The 12,028-nt window shown below is 44.8% G+C and overlaps 1 protein-coding gene across 1 annotated transcript in view; it reads right to left on the reverse strand.

Moving 5' to 3' along the window:
* SORCS3 (sortilin related VPS10 domain containing receptor 3) overlaps window positions 1-12,028 on the reverse strand; it is a 774,589-nt gene that overhangs the window by 509,502 nt on the left and 253,059 nt on the right. The window contains exon 3 of the mRNA XM_040361656.1: window positions 8,490-8,589. Within this exon, the coding sequence (XP_040217590.1) occupies window positions 8,490-8,589 (100 nt within the window). The remainder of the gene's footprint in view (window positions 1-8,489; window positions 8,590-12,028) is intronic.

A 12,028-nucleotide genomic window follows, 5' to 3' on the forward strand; every position in this document is an offset into this window, starting at 1 on the left:
GTGGGGTACTCCAGAACATTGAACAGTATTACTAGGACACGCTTCTCTCTGCAGCTACTTCTTAGAACAGTTCCCTCAATAATTGCTCAGGAAATGGACAGCACTGGAACACCATAAGCAATGTTCCAGGTCAGGCAACCCTTAGAAGTTAAAAGCAACAGACACCCAGATCCTGCACTCACAAGTCCCTGGATACTTGGATGTCTCCCTCTTGTGTCAGGCAGCTCCATAGTGGACTCCTAGGTGAACTCCCCCTTCTTTTAGCTTCTGAGATTTTCAGAAGACATGCCCGCGCAGCACTATCTTAGCTGGGACCTCATTGAGCTTCTTGGCAAGTATTAGCTGGGCTGCCTGGGAGGGCAGCAGCCCTTCAGGCTGGGAACTTCTCCTCCTGGTCAAGAACAAGGCAGCTCCAGGCTTCAGTCTATTTATGCTCATTTCCAGGCACCATCTGGGCACCCTCCACCAGTAGACCTCATAACTATTCAGCTGCTGATTTTCTTCAACCTGCCCACTACATTCTAGAACTATCCACCACAGGGACGCCATCAGGAATTATGGGGCCCCTTACACAGCTTCAGGCATGGGCCCTCCTGGAGCAGAGAACCCCGGGGGGGGGGGGGTGCTGCCGCCTGAAATTGAGAAGCGGGGGGGGGGGTGCCACGAATTGAGAAGCGGGGGGGGGGGCCCTTTACAAAAAAAGAAGAAATAAAGAAAAATATATATAAAAATAGGGGGGTAGCCACCCTCTAATGAAAATAAAAAACATAAACCTCTGGGCCCTTTAATAAAAAAAAAATAAAAAAATATATAAGAAATAAATAAACATTTATAAATATATATATATATATATATATATATATATATATATATATATATATATATATATATATATATATATATAATAAAAAATATATATATATATATTTTTTTTTTTTATAAAAAAAATTGTCCCTTTAATAAAAAATAAAATAAACATATATTAAAAATATATATATATTTTTTATAAAAAAATAAATATAAAAAAGGGGGGTTGCCATCTCCATGGCCCCTGGGGACCTCCGAACCTCGAAAAAAAAAAAAAGCAAGTGGTTAAAAAAAAAGGAACCTTAACACCTTTAAATCATTCTGAAACAGGCGGAGCTTGCCAAGGACCTGAATGGCCGCGTGATAGCAGAGCTCCGTGCATAGCAGGGACACAACGGCACACAGCAGCCCAATTAGCGGCGATCGCGGTGCAGGGATTTCACAGGGATCTCCCGCTGACATCACTGCACCTCCCACAATGACGAACAAACGGAAAGGAGCCCAGAGACCGCAAAAACTTACCGAGTACTTCTCGTGGGAACAGAGGCAAGATGGCGCCGAGTCTCCCTCACCATCCGCAGCCAGCACTCCCCAGCTGCAACATACAACAGGCAAGACACAAAAACGAACCTCTCCATCAGCTGGGAAACCCTCTCCTGTGCCTCCATCGGCTTCTGGGAGCCCAGAGAAGTCCAGATTAAGGCTGGATGGCGTGGATCCTGCTCTGGAGGTGAGTGCAGGCCCAGACTCAGGAGATGACACCAGGGAGCTCCCTGATTCAATCGATCGTTTCCCTACTGCTAATCAGCCAGTTTTCGACACTACACTCAGAGACATGCTAGTGTCTCTGAGAAGCTCACTACATAGTGACATGATGGCTTGTGTTTGCAAGTTTGGCAGTGATTTGCAGAAGGTGTCAGCCAGGGTGGATCATGTGGAGACCAAAATGGGGGAGTATGCGTCCACCATTAACAGCCTGGTGGATGCTCATGATGCGAGAGATGAGGAGATGGATGCAGTTAAATCCAAACTTGCAGATTTAGAAGACCGTTCCAGAAGGAACAACCTCAAGATAAGGGGGGTCCCTGAGTCAGTACAGCAATCAGAGCTGCGCACTTATGCGGCTCAGTTGTTCACTACCATTTTGCCTGAGTTGACCGCTATGGATGTTACAATAGACAGGATACACAGACTGCCCAAACCTTCCTATCTCCCAGAACAAATCCCAAGAGATGTCATACTGCGTCTCCACTTCTTTCATGTGAAAGAGCGCCTGATGGCAGCAGCACACAATAAAGATCTCCTTCCAGCACAGCACAAGGATCTGCAATTTTACGCGGATCTATCCCAGTTTACGCTACAAAAAAGGAGGAATCTGAACACTATTTCGAAAACATTGCGTAACCACAAAATCACATACAGATGGGGATTTCCAAACAAACTCATCATCACCAACGAGGGGAAGGAGCATGCAGTTGATTCGCTCACCAAAGGTCTCGAGTTGCTTAAATCCTGGGACATAATTCCTGACGATCCCCCACACAGCTCTGTCAACCGCAACCGGGGTCGCAAAGATGAAGACTGGCACTTGGTAAATTCAAGAAATGCTCGCTCTCACTGTTAAGCGGCTTTTTGGGCTATACCCTACCGCTTTATACGTTTTCTCCTGTGTCCCTGTTACGGAGGAAACCTGTTGAGCTAAACTGTTACCCCCTCTACAGGCCAGCGTATGTTCACGCTGCATATGGGTCATTGAGGCCTATGCCACCGTATTGTGGTTTTCTTTAAGATGCTTTATTTTTTTTTGTTGTTTCTTTTTTTGTACTTCTTTCAGCTCCGCAGTCGGTTACTCATCCACTTCCTCTACCCACGAGCAATGTCCGAAACCTGGCCTCTAAACTCAAAGGCATATAGAAATGGTTCGCCGAGACGTACTCTCACGGAACTCTTTGCCCACTGAAGTAAGTTTTATGTACCTACCTATAGTTTCATTGATGCATAAATCGTTCTGAAACCATGCAAAAAATGTATGTATATTCTTCTTCTATTATCCAATCCTAAGGGTCCTGTGTAAAAATGACCATTGATAAAATGACCAGAGGAACAGGTAAGCTACCAAAATGTGCAAAGTAGTAGCAGAAAAAAAGTCCCATGCAAAACCTTTTACTTCAATCCACCACAAGCAGGTTATCACCACCACCAAATACTCCAAAATCTCACCAAACAAATTTGATGGTATCTGTTACAAATGGCGCATCAATTCAGAAAATTCCTTCACTTGTACTCATGTTGCACTCCCAACATTGATTAGCTTCCCATAAAACCAGCTGACATCGTGATTATGGTGAAGGAAGAAAGGAAAAGGCCTTCATGGTGTAAAACTGCCTATTTAATAATAAAAATAGAAGTTATTTACCCCAAACACTTACAATATTAAGTGTCCCAATAGACACTGGTATATCCAATATCATAACCGGCTGGTGTATTGTAAACTACTGAGCCTCTTATCTGCATGGCCAAGTTGATGTAAAAGGTGAACTTAGGCCAGCCATAAACGGGGAAAATGTCTTTCTTGCAATCACGGGTTGCAGGAAAGAAATTAGCTTGTTTGCCCCAAACAGCGTTGATGCGGGAATCCCTCCCGTCAGTTTATTGTCTTTTCCTGGTGTGGGGGCAGGTGGGGGGAGCCATACCTCTAGGGATGAGACAGTGATTATAACTAGGGGCTTTAACAGCCGCTACCAATAATCGAAAGAGAATCCAGCAGGCTGGTTGTACCCAAGTTGATAGATCAATCAACTTGGTACATTCAGCCTGCCCATAAAACGGTTCAAATCTAAGCCGGTTCGAAAAGTGTATTCCTGGCCTTAGCCTTTAATTATAAGCTTTTTGATTAGGCATCCATTTTCCTCTTACTGGAGAAGTATGTAACAGCCAAAACTGATGTTTGGATCCAGCAACTCAACCTCAGTCTCTGAGACATATCCTGTAAGGCCTTGTACACACGGTCGTTCCAAACCGATGAGACTGGTCCGACGGACCATTTTCATCGGCTCACCGCTGAAGTGGCCTGATGGTCTAATGTGCGTACACACCATCGTTCCAAAAACCGATCGGGTCAGAACGCGGTGATGTCCAACACACGACGTGCTGAATAAAACAAAGTTCAAGCTTCCAAGCATGCGTCGACTTGATTCTGAGCATGCGCGGGTTTTGAACCAATGCTTTCTGTACTAACCATCGGTTCGGTTTTGAAGCATGTTTTAAAATTTTGGACCGAAGGAAAACAGACCGATGGGATATACACATGGTCGGTTTGGACAGATGAAACTGAACCTCGGTCCATTTTAATCGGTTTTGTCCGACCGTGTGTACGGGGCCTAAGGAACTTGTGGGTTAACTCTCCAACATATACCAACAAAAAAATATATATATATATAATTTTTTGGGGATGAATTGACCCTTTAATGCGGCTTAGCGGCTGTGACAAGATCTCTCTGAAGCACATTATACAGTATAACACACCTTACGCTTGTGACAAACAGTTAAGGAACATCAATAAATCTTCTTCCAAAACCACCCACTTCATCCACCAGCAGAACATTTCATCATCGTCGTCTAAGCATATTTTATTTACGCCAATGCTTTAATCCAATAAGAATTAGTGAATCGATTGGAAAACGAATTGATTTTCTGCCCAAGTAAATAATTTATGGGTGTCTTTTTAACGATAAATGAGAGAGTAATTTTAATCTAACCGGCTGGACGTGTCTTGGGCTTCTCGATCAACATCAAGCTTTGTCATCTGCCTCACAACAGTCTACAGAATTTGAGGCCTAAAAGGCCTCAGTACCACACAGAATGTGGCCTGGTTCCTAATTTCTCCACAGGGTAACCAGAACGTACCTACATATTTGTTAGCGATGTATACATTTAAATGCTAATCGAGCGTCGCAAGAAGCAGAAGCTGCCATGAATTTTTCATTTTCATTTTTCATTTTATTATCCTTGACTTTTCATTCTTTATGTTAGACATTTCCTGAGTTGAATAACATCCAGGAACTTGTTTTTCTAATTAGGTATAAATATCTGCCCCGAGGGAAAGCAGCACATCTAATTTCCCCGACTTCCTTCTAGTGTTCAAATAATTTTCAGAATTAATGCCTCAACTCCTACACCTGCATTTATGACTGAAATATATTTTCTCTTTTCAGGGAAAAAAAAATGTGCTTTATAAGCCACAGGCTCGTTGCTCCAGGACCTAGGGTGGTAGAAAGACTAATATTTCCCCTGTCAAGGAGAAAGAAGTCGATTTCTGGCGGCCTCAAAGTCTTAAAGGAGAACTTTAAACTAGTTCTTTAGCTTTGGATTGAGAATAATTAGGACGTCCATTTTCTAGAGCTATACCTACTTCAGAGGGCTCATTGTAAAACCCTAGCAATGACCTTCTTGTATTTTCTTATTTTTTGATCTATTAGGCCCTGTACACACGGTCGGTCCATCCGATGAGAACGGTCCGAAGCTGACTGATGGTCTGATGAGCCTACACACCATGGGCCAGATCCACGTAGATCGGCGTAATTTTAAGCAGGCATAGCATATCGTAGTTACGCTACTCCGCCGCTACTTCCAGAGGCAAGTGCTGTATTCACAAAGCACTTGCGTCTAAAGTTACGGCGGCGTAGTGTAAATGTGTCGGCGTAAGGGCGCGGAATTCAAATGACAAAGATGTGGGCGTGTTTTATGTTAATTCAACTTGACCCCATGTAAATGACGTTTTTTTTTAACGGCGCATGCGCCGTCCGTGGGGATATCCCAGTGCGCATGCTCTAAATCACGTCGCAAATAGTTAATGCTTTCGACGTGAACGTAATTTACGCAAAGCCCTATTCGCGAATGTTTTACGCAAACAACGTAAACAACGGAAAATTCAACGCTGTCCATACTTAACATTGCATACACCTCATAGACCCAGGGGTAACGTTACGCCGAAAAAAGCCTTATGTAAACGACGTAAAAAAATGCACCGGGCGGACGTACGTTTGAGGATCGACGTATCTAGCTAATTTTCATACTCTACGCGGAAATCAACGGAAGCGCCACCTAGCAGCCAGCGTAAATATGCACCTAAGATCTGACGGCGTACTAAGACGTACGTCAGTCTGATCTAGCCCCCATTCAGTCGTATCTTGTTTTGTGGATACAAAACAAAGATACGACTGGGCATCCTAGAAGTTACGCGGCGTATCAATAGATACGCCAACGTAACTTCTTTGTGGATCTGGCCCCATCAGTTTAAAAACCGATCGAGTCCAACGCGGTGACATAAAACACAACGACGTGCTGAGAAAAATGAAGTTCAATGCTTCCAAGCATGCGTCGACTTGATTCTGAGCATGCGCGGGTTTTGAACCGATGCTTTTGTGTACTAACCGTCAATTTTGACCGATCGGTTAGGCGTCCATCGGTTCAATTTTAAAGCAAGTTCTAAATTTTTCGACCGAAGGATAACGGACCGATGGGGCCCACACACGGTCGGTTTGGACCGATTAAACTGAACTTCAGTCCGTTTTCATCGGTTTTGTCCGATCGTGTGTACAGGGCCTTTAGGGTTTGTTTACACTTGCTTCAAAATGTGGCATTGGCTATGCTTTATTTTGGAGGTATTGCAGGTATGATATATCCCAGTATGCACTGGGAAACCAACACACTAACCAGAAAGACATAATCAGCAGTCACCTCCAGTTTATATATTCTGGAAGTGTCTGGTACAGACGGCACATCTGGTAAGCAGCGAGGAGCAGCAGGACGTTGAGCAGGGTCCAGACTGGAGCAGAGCAACTAGCAGACGGCACACATTGTGTGCAACATGGGAACGTTATACAGGAAGGTGAGAGGGGGACTAGAGAGAGAGGACTGAGTGGCAGAAGATCAGCAGAGCTGGGGGACCAGAGCAGGAGAAACTAGCAGATGTTACACATGGTGAGCAGCGTGGGAGCAATATAGCAGGGGTTGAATGGGGACTGGAGAGAGGGAAGGATCAGTAAACCAAAGAAACAGCAGAGCTGGGGGTTACAACTGAGCAAGTATTAGCAGAGCTAGGGGTACTACTGAGCGAGGCCTCAGCAGAGCGGCGGGGAACTACTGAGCAGGGGATCTGCTGAATGAGTGCACTAATAAGCTAGGGACTTGCTGAACAGGGGTACTAATGAGCTGGGGATCTGCTGAGTGGGGGTACTACTGAGCTGGGGTTCACACACACACACACAGAGCATTTGCTGAGCTTCAATAAGGCCTCTTTCACATGGGTGAAAAATGTACATACATGTATCTCTATGGGATAGCGGAGGTTAGCGTATATTGATTGGTTTGCGCAAAAGTTATTGCGTCTACAAGCTTTGGGATATTTTAATGGCATTTTTTATTTATTTTACTAGTAATGGCGGCGATCAATTATTTTTAGCGGGACTGCGACATTGCAGTGGACAATTTGGACACTAAGAGCCCTTTCACATTGCAGCCATGTTAGTGGTAAAGTGGCTCTAGTTTTAGGGGCGCTTTACCGCCGTTTTAGCGGCACTATTCAGCTGCTAAAACCCCTGCTAGCGGCCGAGGAAAGGGTTAATAGCGCCCGTGTTACTTTAAAAAAAATTAAAAATAAATAGCGCTTGTGTAGCACCGCTGCCAATGCTGATGATGCTTCGGCAGCGGTGTCCAGGGCTGGACTGATCATTCGGGCACTCGGGCACTGCCCAAGGGCCCCATTAGGGTTGCCAGCCTCAGTAAAACCAGTGTGTTTTTTTACATCTGTCCCTGAAATGTCGCAAGATTATAGCTGCCCCGCCTCTCCAGTACCATCCCAGTGTGTGTATGTACTGTGTGTCTGTATGTGTATTCTGTGTGTGTGTATATTGTATGTGTGTGTATACAGTGTGATCCCATAATCTAATGCCTGGGGGCCCCATAATCTCCTATTGCCTGGGAGCCGCATAATCTCCTATTGCCCGGGGGCCCCATAATCTCCTATTGCCCGGGGGCCCCATAATCTCCTATTGCCCAGGTGCCCCATAATCTCCTATTGCCCGAGGGCCCCATAATCTCCTATTGCCCGAGGGCCCCATGAGTTGTCAGTCCGCCCATGGCGGTGTCTATTAATTTCAATGCATAGGAGCAGTGGAGCAGCGGAGCAGCAGTGTATACATCGCTCCTCCACTGCCCCAAAGATGCTGATTGCAGGACTTGTCCTGCCAGCGCAGTGCCCCAGTGTGAATTTGGTGAAATTTTACTTTGCAAAGAATACCTAGTCATTTGCAAGAATTTTTTTTAAAAATGCAGTTAAAGTCCTAACAGCATCAACAAACCTGAAACATTGATCATCTGACATCTGCATTTGCAATATGGGGTGGCAATCTGGTTATCTTCTGAAGCATTGTTGAATTTCCAGGAGAAGCATAGCACAATGGTCACACTTGCATGTTTTAACACCAATGAGTTTGAATATTATTATTACAGTATACAGGATTTATTTAGCGCCAACAGTTTGCTCAGCGCTTTACAACATGAGGGCAAACAGAACACTTACAATACAAATCAATACAGGAGGGATCAGAGGGCCCTGCTCTTTAGACCTTACAATCTAGAAAATGGGAAAGAAATGTTAAAATATAGATCTGCTCACTCACCTTTCTCTTGTTGGTGGGGCTCACATATAGATAGCTGAGAACAGTCTTCAGCCCCACCTTCTCATTGAACTTTTCATAGGTTGTCCCATAATCTGTTGACCTGGAGAAATGAAAAACACATTTATGTTTGTGCCTTTTATATTTAAAAAAATCTAACCAAAATCAAATTCAAATAATAAAAGTTTAAAGTGGTTGTAAACCCTTGTGCCTGATGTGTCCGCCGCAATGTCACAGGCATGATAAAAATCGCAGATCGCCGCCATTAGTAGTAAAGAAAAAAAACTATAATAAAAATGCTATAAAACAGTCCCCTATTTTATAGACGCTATAACTTTTGCGCAAACTAATCAATAAACGCTTATTGCAAATTTTTTACCAAAAATATGTAGAAGAATACATATCGGCCAAAACGGAAGAAAAAAATTGTTTTAAAAAAAAATTATTGGGATATTTATTATAGCAAAAAAGTAATAAATATTGTGTTTTTTTCTAAATGGTTGCTTTTTTTTTTGTTTATAACGCAAAAAATAAACACAAAGGTGATCAAATACCACCAAATGTAAGCTCTATTTGTGGGGAAAAAATGATTAAAATGTAATTTGGGCACAACGTTACATGACCGCGCAACTGTCATTGAAAGTGTAAGGCCCCGTACACACGGCCGAGGAACTCGACGTGCAAAGCACGTCGAGTTCCTCGTCGAGTTTTGGGATGAAGCCGCCGAGCAGCTCGGCGGGCCGCCTTCTCCCATAGAACAACGAGAAAATAGAGAACATGTTCTCTATTTTCTCGTCGAGCTCCTCGGCGGCTCCATCGAGCCAAAACTGTACAGACGACAGAGTTTCTCGGCAGAATCCGGGTTTTGACCGAGTTTCTCGGTGAATTCTGCCGAGAAACTCTGTCGTGTGTACGGGGCCTGACAGTGCTGAAAGCTGAAAATTGGCCGACAGGCGTACGTCTTAGTACGCCGTCGGATCGTAGGTGCATATTTACGCTGGCCGCTAGGTGGCGTTTCCGTTGAATTCCGCGTCGAGTATGCAAATTAGCTAGATACGGCGATCCACGAATGTACATCCGGCCAGCGCATTTTTTTACGTCGTTTCCGTAAGGCTTTTTTCGGCGTATAGTTACCCCTGCTATATGAGGCGTATCCAATGTTAAGTATGGCCGTCGTTCCCGCGTCGAATTTTCAAGATGTTACGTCGTTTGCGTATGTCGTTCGCGAATAGGACTTTGCGTAGAATGACGTCACCGTCGTAAGCATTGGCTTGTTCCGGTTTAAATTTCGAGCATGCGCACTGGGATACCCCCACGGACGGCGCATGCGCCGTTAAAAAAAAAAACGTCATTTACGTCTGGTCACTCACAACATATTAACATAAAACAAGCCCCCATCACATCGATTTGAATTGCGCGCCCTTACGCCGCCGAAGTTACACTACGCCGCCGTAACTTACGGCGGAAATTCTTTCAGGATACCAAAAAAAATTGTAAGTTATGGCGGCGTAGCGTATCATAGATACGCTACGCCGGACAGAAGAATGCGCCGATCTACCTGGATCTGCCCCTCAATCTATTATAGTTTCTTTTAAAAGGATTGCTTTCTCAAATCAACCAAGTACAAAATCAATGGAAAAAGCAAGGCAAGGCAGGGAAAGGAAAATGAAAGGGAGATGAGGAAAGGCAAAAAGGAAAGGAGAGGGTGAAAGAGAAAGGAAAAATAAATGGAGGGAGAGGGAAAAGGATAAGAAACATGATTGGATGATAGAAGTCAGCATAGCTTCCCCTTATTTACTAAGCAAAGTGAACAGTCTATTACAAAGTCAATTTGCTCTACTCCTTTAGTAAATCAAAATTCCTCGCCTTTCTTGCAGTTCATATGAGGACAGCACAATAAGGAGTTAAAGTCTTTGTGTCTGAAGTTGACACTGAGTGGTGTAAGACTCCCAATGCACAGAGGAGATCTCTTTTTATAGAAGACTTTCTTATCTGATGCTTTCCTGTTTAGCGAAATTAATCGCCTCTTAGGTGTGAGTTCAATTTGGTCCTATGGGGGCCCGAAACATTAATAGCAAAGCGATGGTCTGACTTCTGTACGATAAGAAGACATTGAACAGCCCTCAGAGTACTTGCTTATCTGATCCACTCGGCTTCCAGGAAGACATCTTGGGCTTTCCATATCAAAGGCATTTGTTATGCGTTGCAGACGCGCTAATGTTTTTTTCAGACAGATTAGAGTCCCGAGAGCCATCTACGTGGTGCTGGGAGGTGAATGGGGTATTATTTCACTTCTATGGCCTTATTCCATAATATATCTTTACAAAAGCATGAAGTCTGTGCCTGACTTTTGGGAGATTTTGCTTTACTTCCTGCCTCAGAATGCAACTGGAAATTTCATAAAAGTGAAGAGATGTCAGACATTTAACAACTGTCACTGGGACAAAAAGTAGGGGGAATCAACCCCAGACAGCAATGAAAACCCAAATTAACCACTTGAGACCCGCGCTATTGACAAAAGACGTCAACAGCGCGGCTCTCAAGTGCCAACTGGACGTCTTTGGACGTCATTTGAAGTGCATTACCCGCGCGCGCCTCTAGGGGGGCGCGCAGCGGGTAAACACTGTCCCGGCGCATTGCTGGAAAGCCGTTGCGTGTACCTGGCGGCCGCGATGTCCGCCGGGTACACGCGATCGTCGGTTACACAGCAGGGACGTGGAGCTCTGTGTGTAAACACAGAGCTCCACGTGCTGTCAGAGGAGAGGAGACCGATCTGTGTCCCTTGTACATAGAGACACAGCATCGGTCACCTCCCCCAGTCACCCCCCTCCCCCCACACAGTTAGAACACACCCAGGGAATACATTTAACCCCTTCCTCACCCCCCTAGTGTTAACCCCTTCACTGCCAGTCACATTTGTACGGGGCCTGACAGTGCTGAAAGCTGAAAATTGGCCGACAGGCGTACGTCTTAGTACGCCGTCGGATCGTAGGTGCATATTTACGCTGGCCGCTAGGTGGCGTTTCCGTTGAATTCCGCGTCGAGTATGCAAATTAGCTAGATACGGCGATCCACGAATGTACATCCGGCCAGCGCATTTTTTTACGTCGTTTCCGTAAGGCTTTTTTCGGCGTATAGTTACCCCTGCTATATGAGGCGTATCCAATGTTAAGTATGGCCGTCGTTCCCGCGTCGAATTTTCAAGATGTTACGTCGTTTGCGTATGTCGTTCGCGAATAGGACTTTGCGTAGAATGACGTCACCGTCGTAAGCATTGGCTTGTTCCGGTTTAAATTTCGAGCATGCGCACTGGGATACCCCCACGGACGGCGCATGCGCCGTTAAAAAAAAAAACGTCATTTACGTCTGGTCACTCACAACATATTAACATAAAACAAGCCCCCATCACATCGATTTGAATTGCGCGCCCTTACGCCGCCGAAGTTACACTACGCCGCCGTAACTTACGGCGGAAATTCTTTCAGGATACCAAAAAAAATTGTAAGTTATGGCGGCGTAGCGTATCATAGATACGCTACGCC

Source organism: Rana temporaria, chromosome 8 (genome assembly GCF_905171775.1).
Source record: "Rana temporaria chromosome 8, aRanTem1.1, whole genome shotgun sequence".
Lineage (NCBI taxonomy): Eukaryota > Metazoa > Chordata > Amphibia > Anura > Ranidae > Rana > Rana temporaria.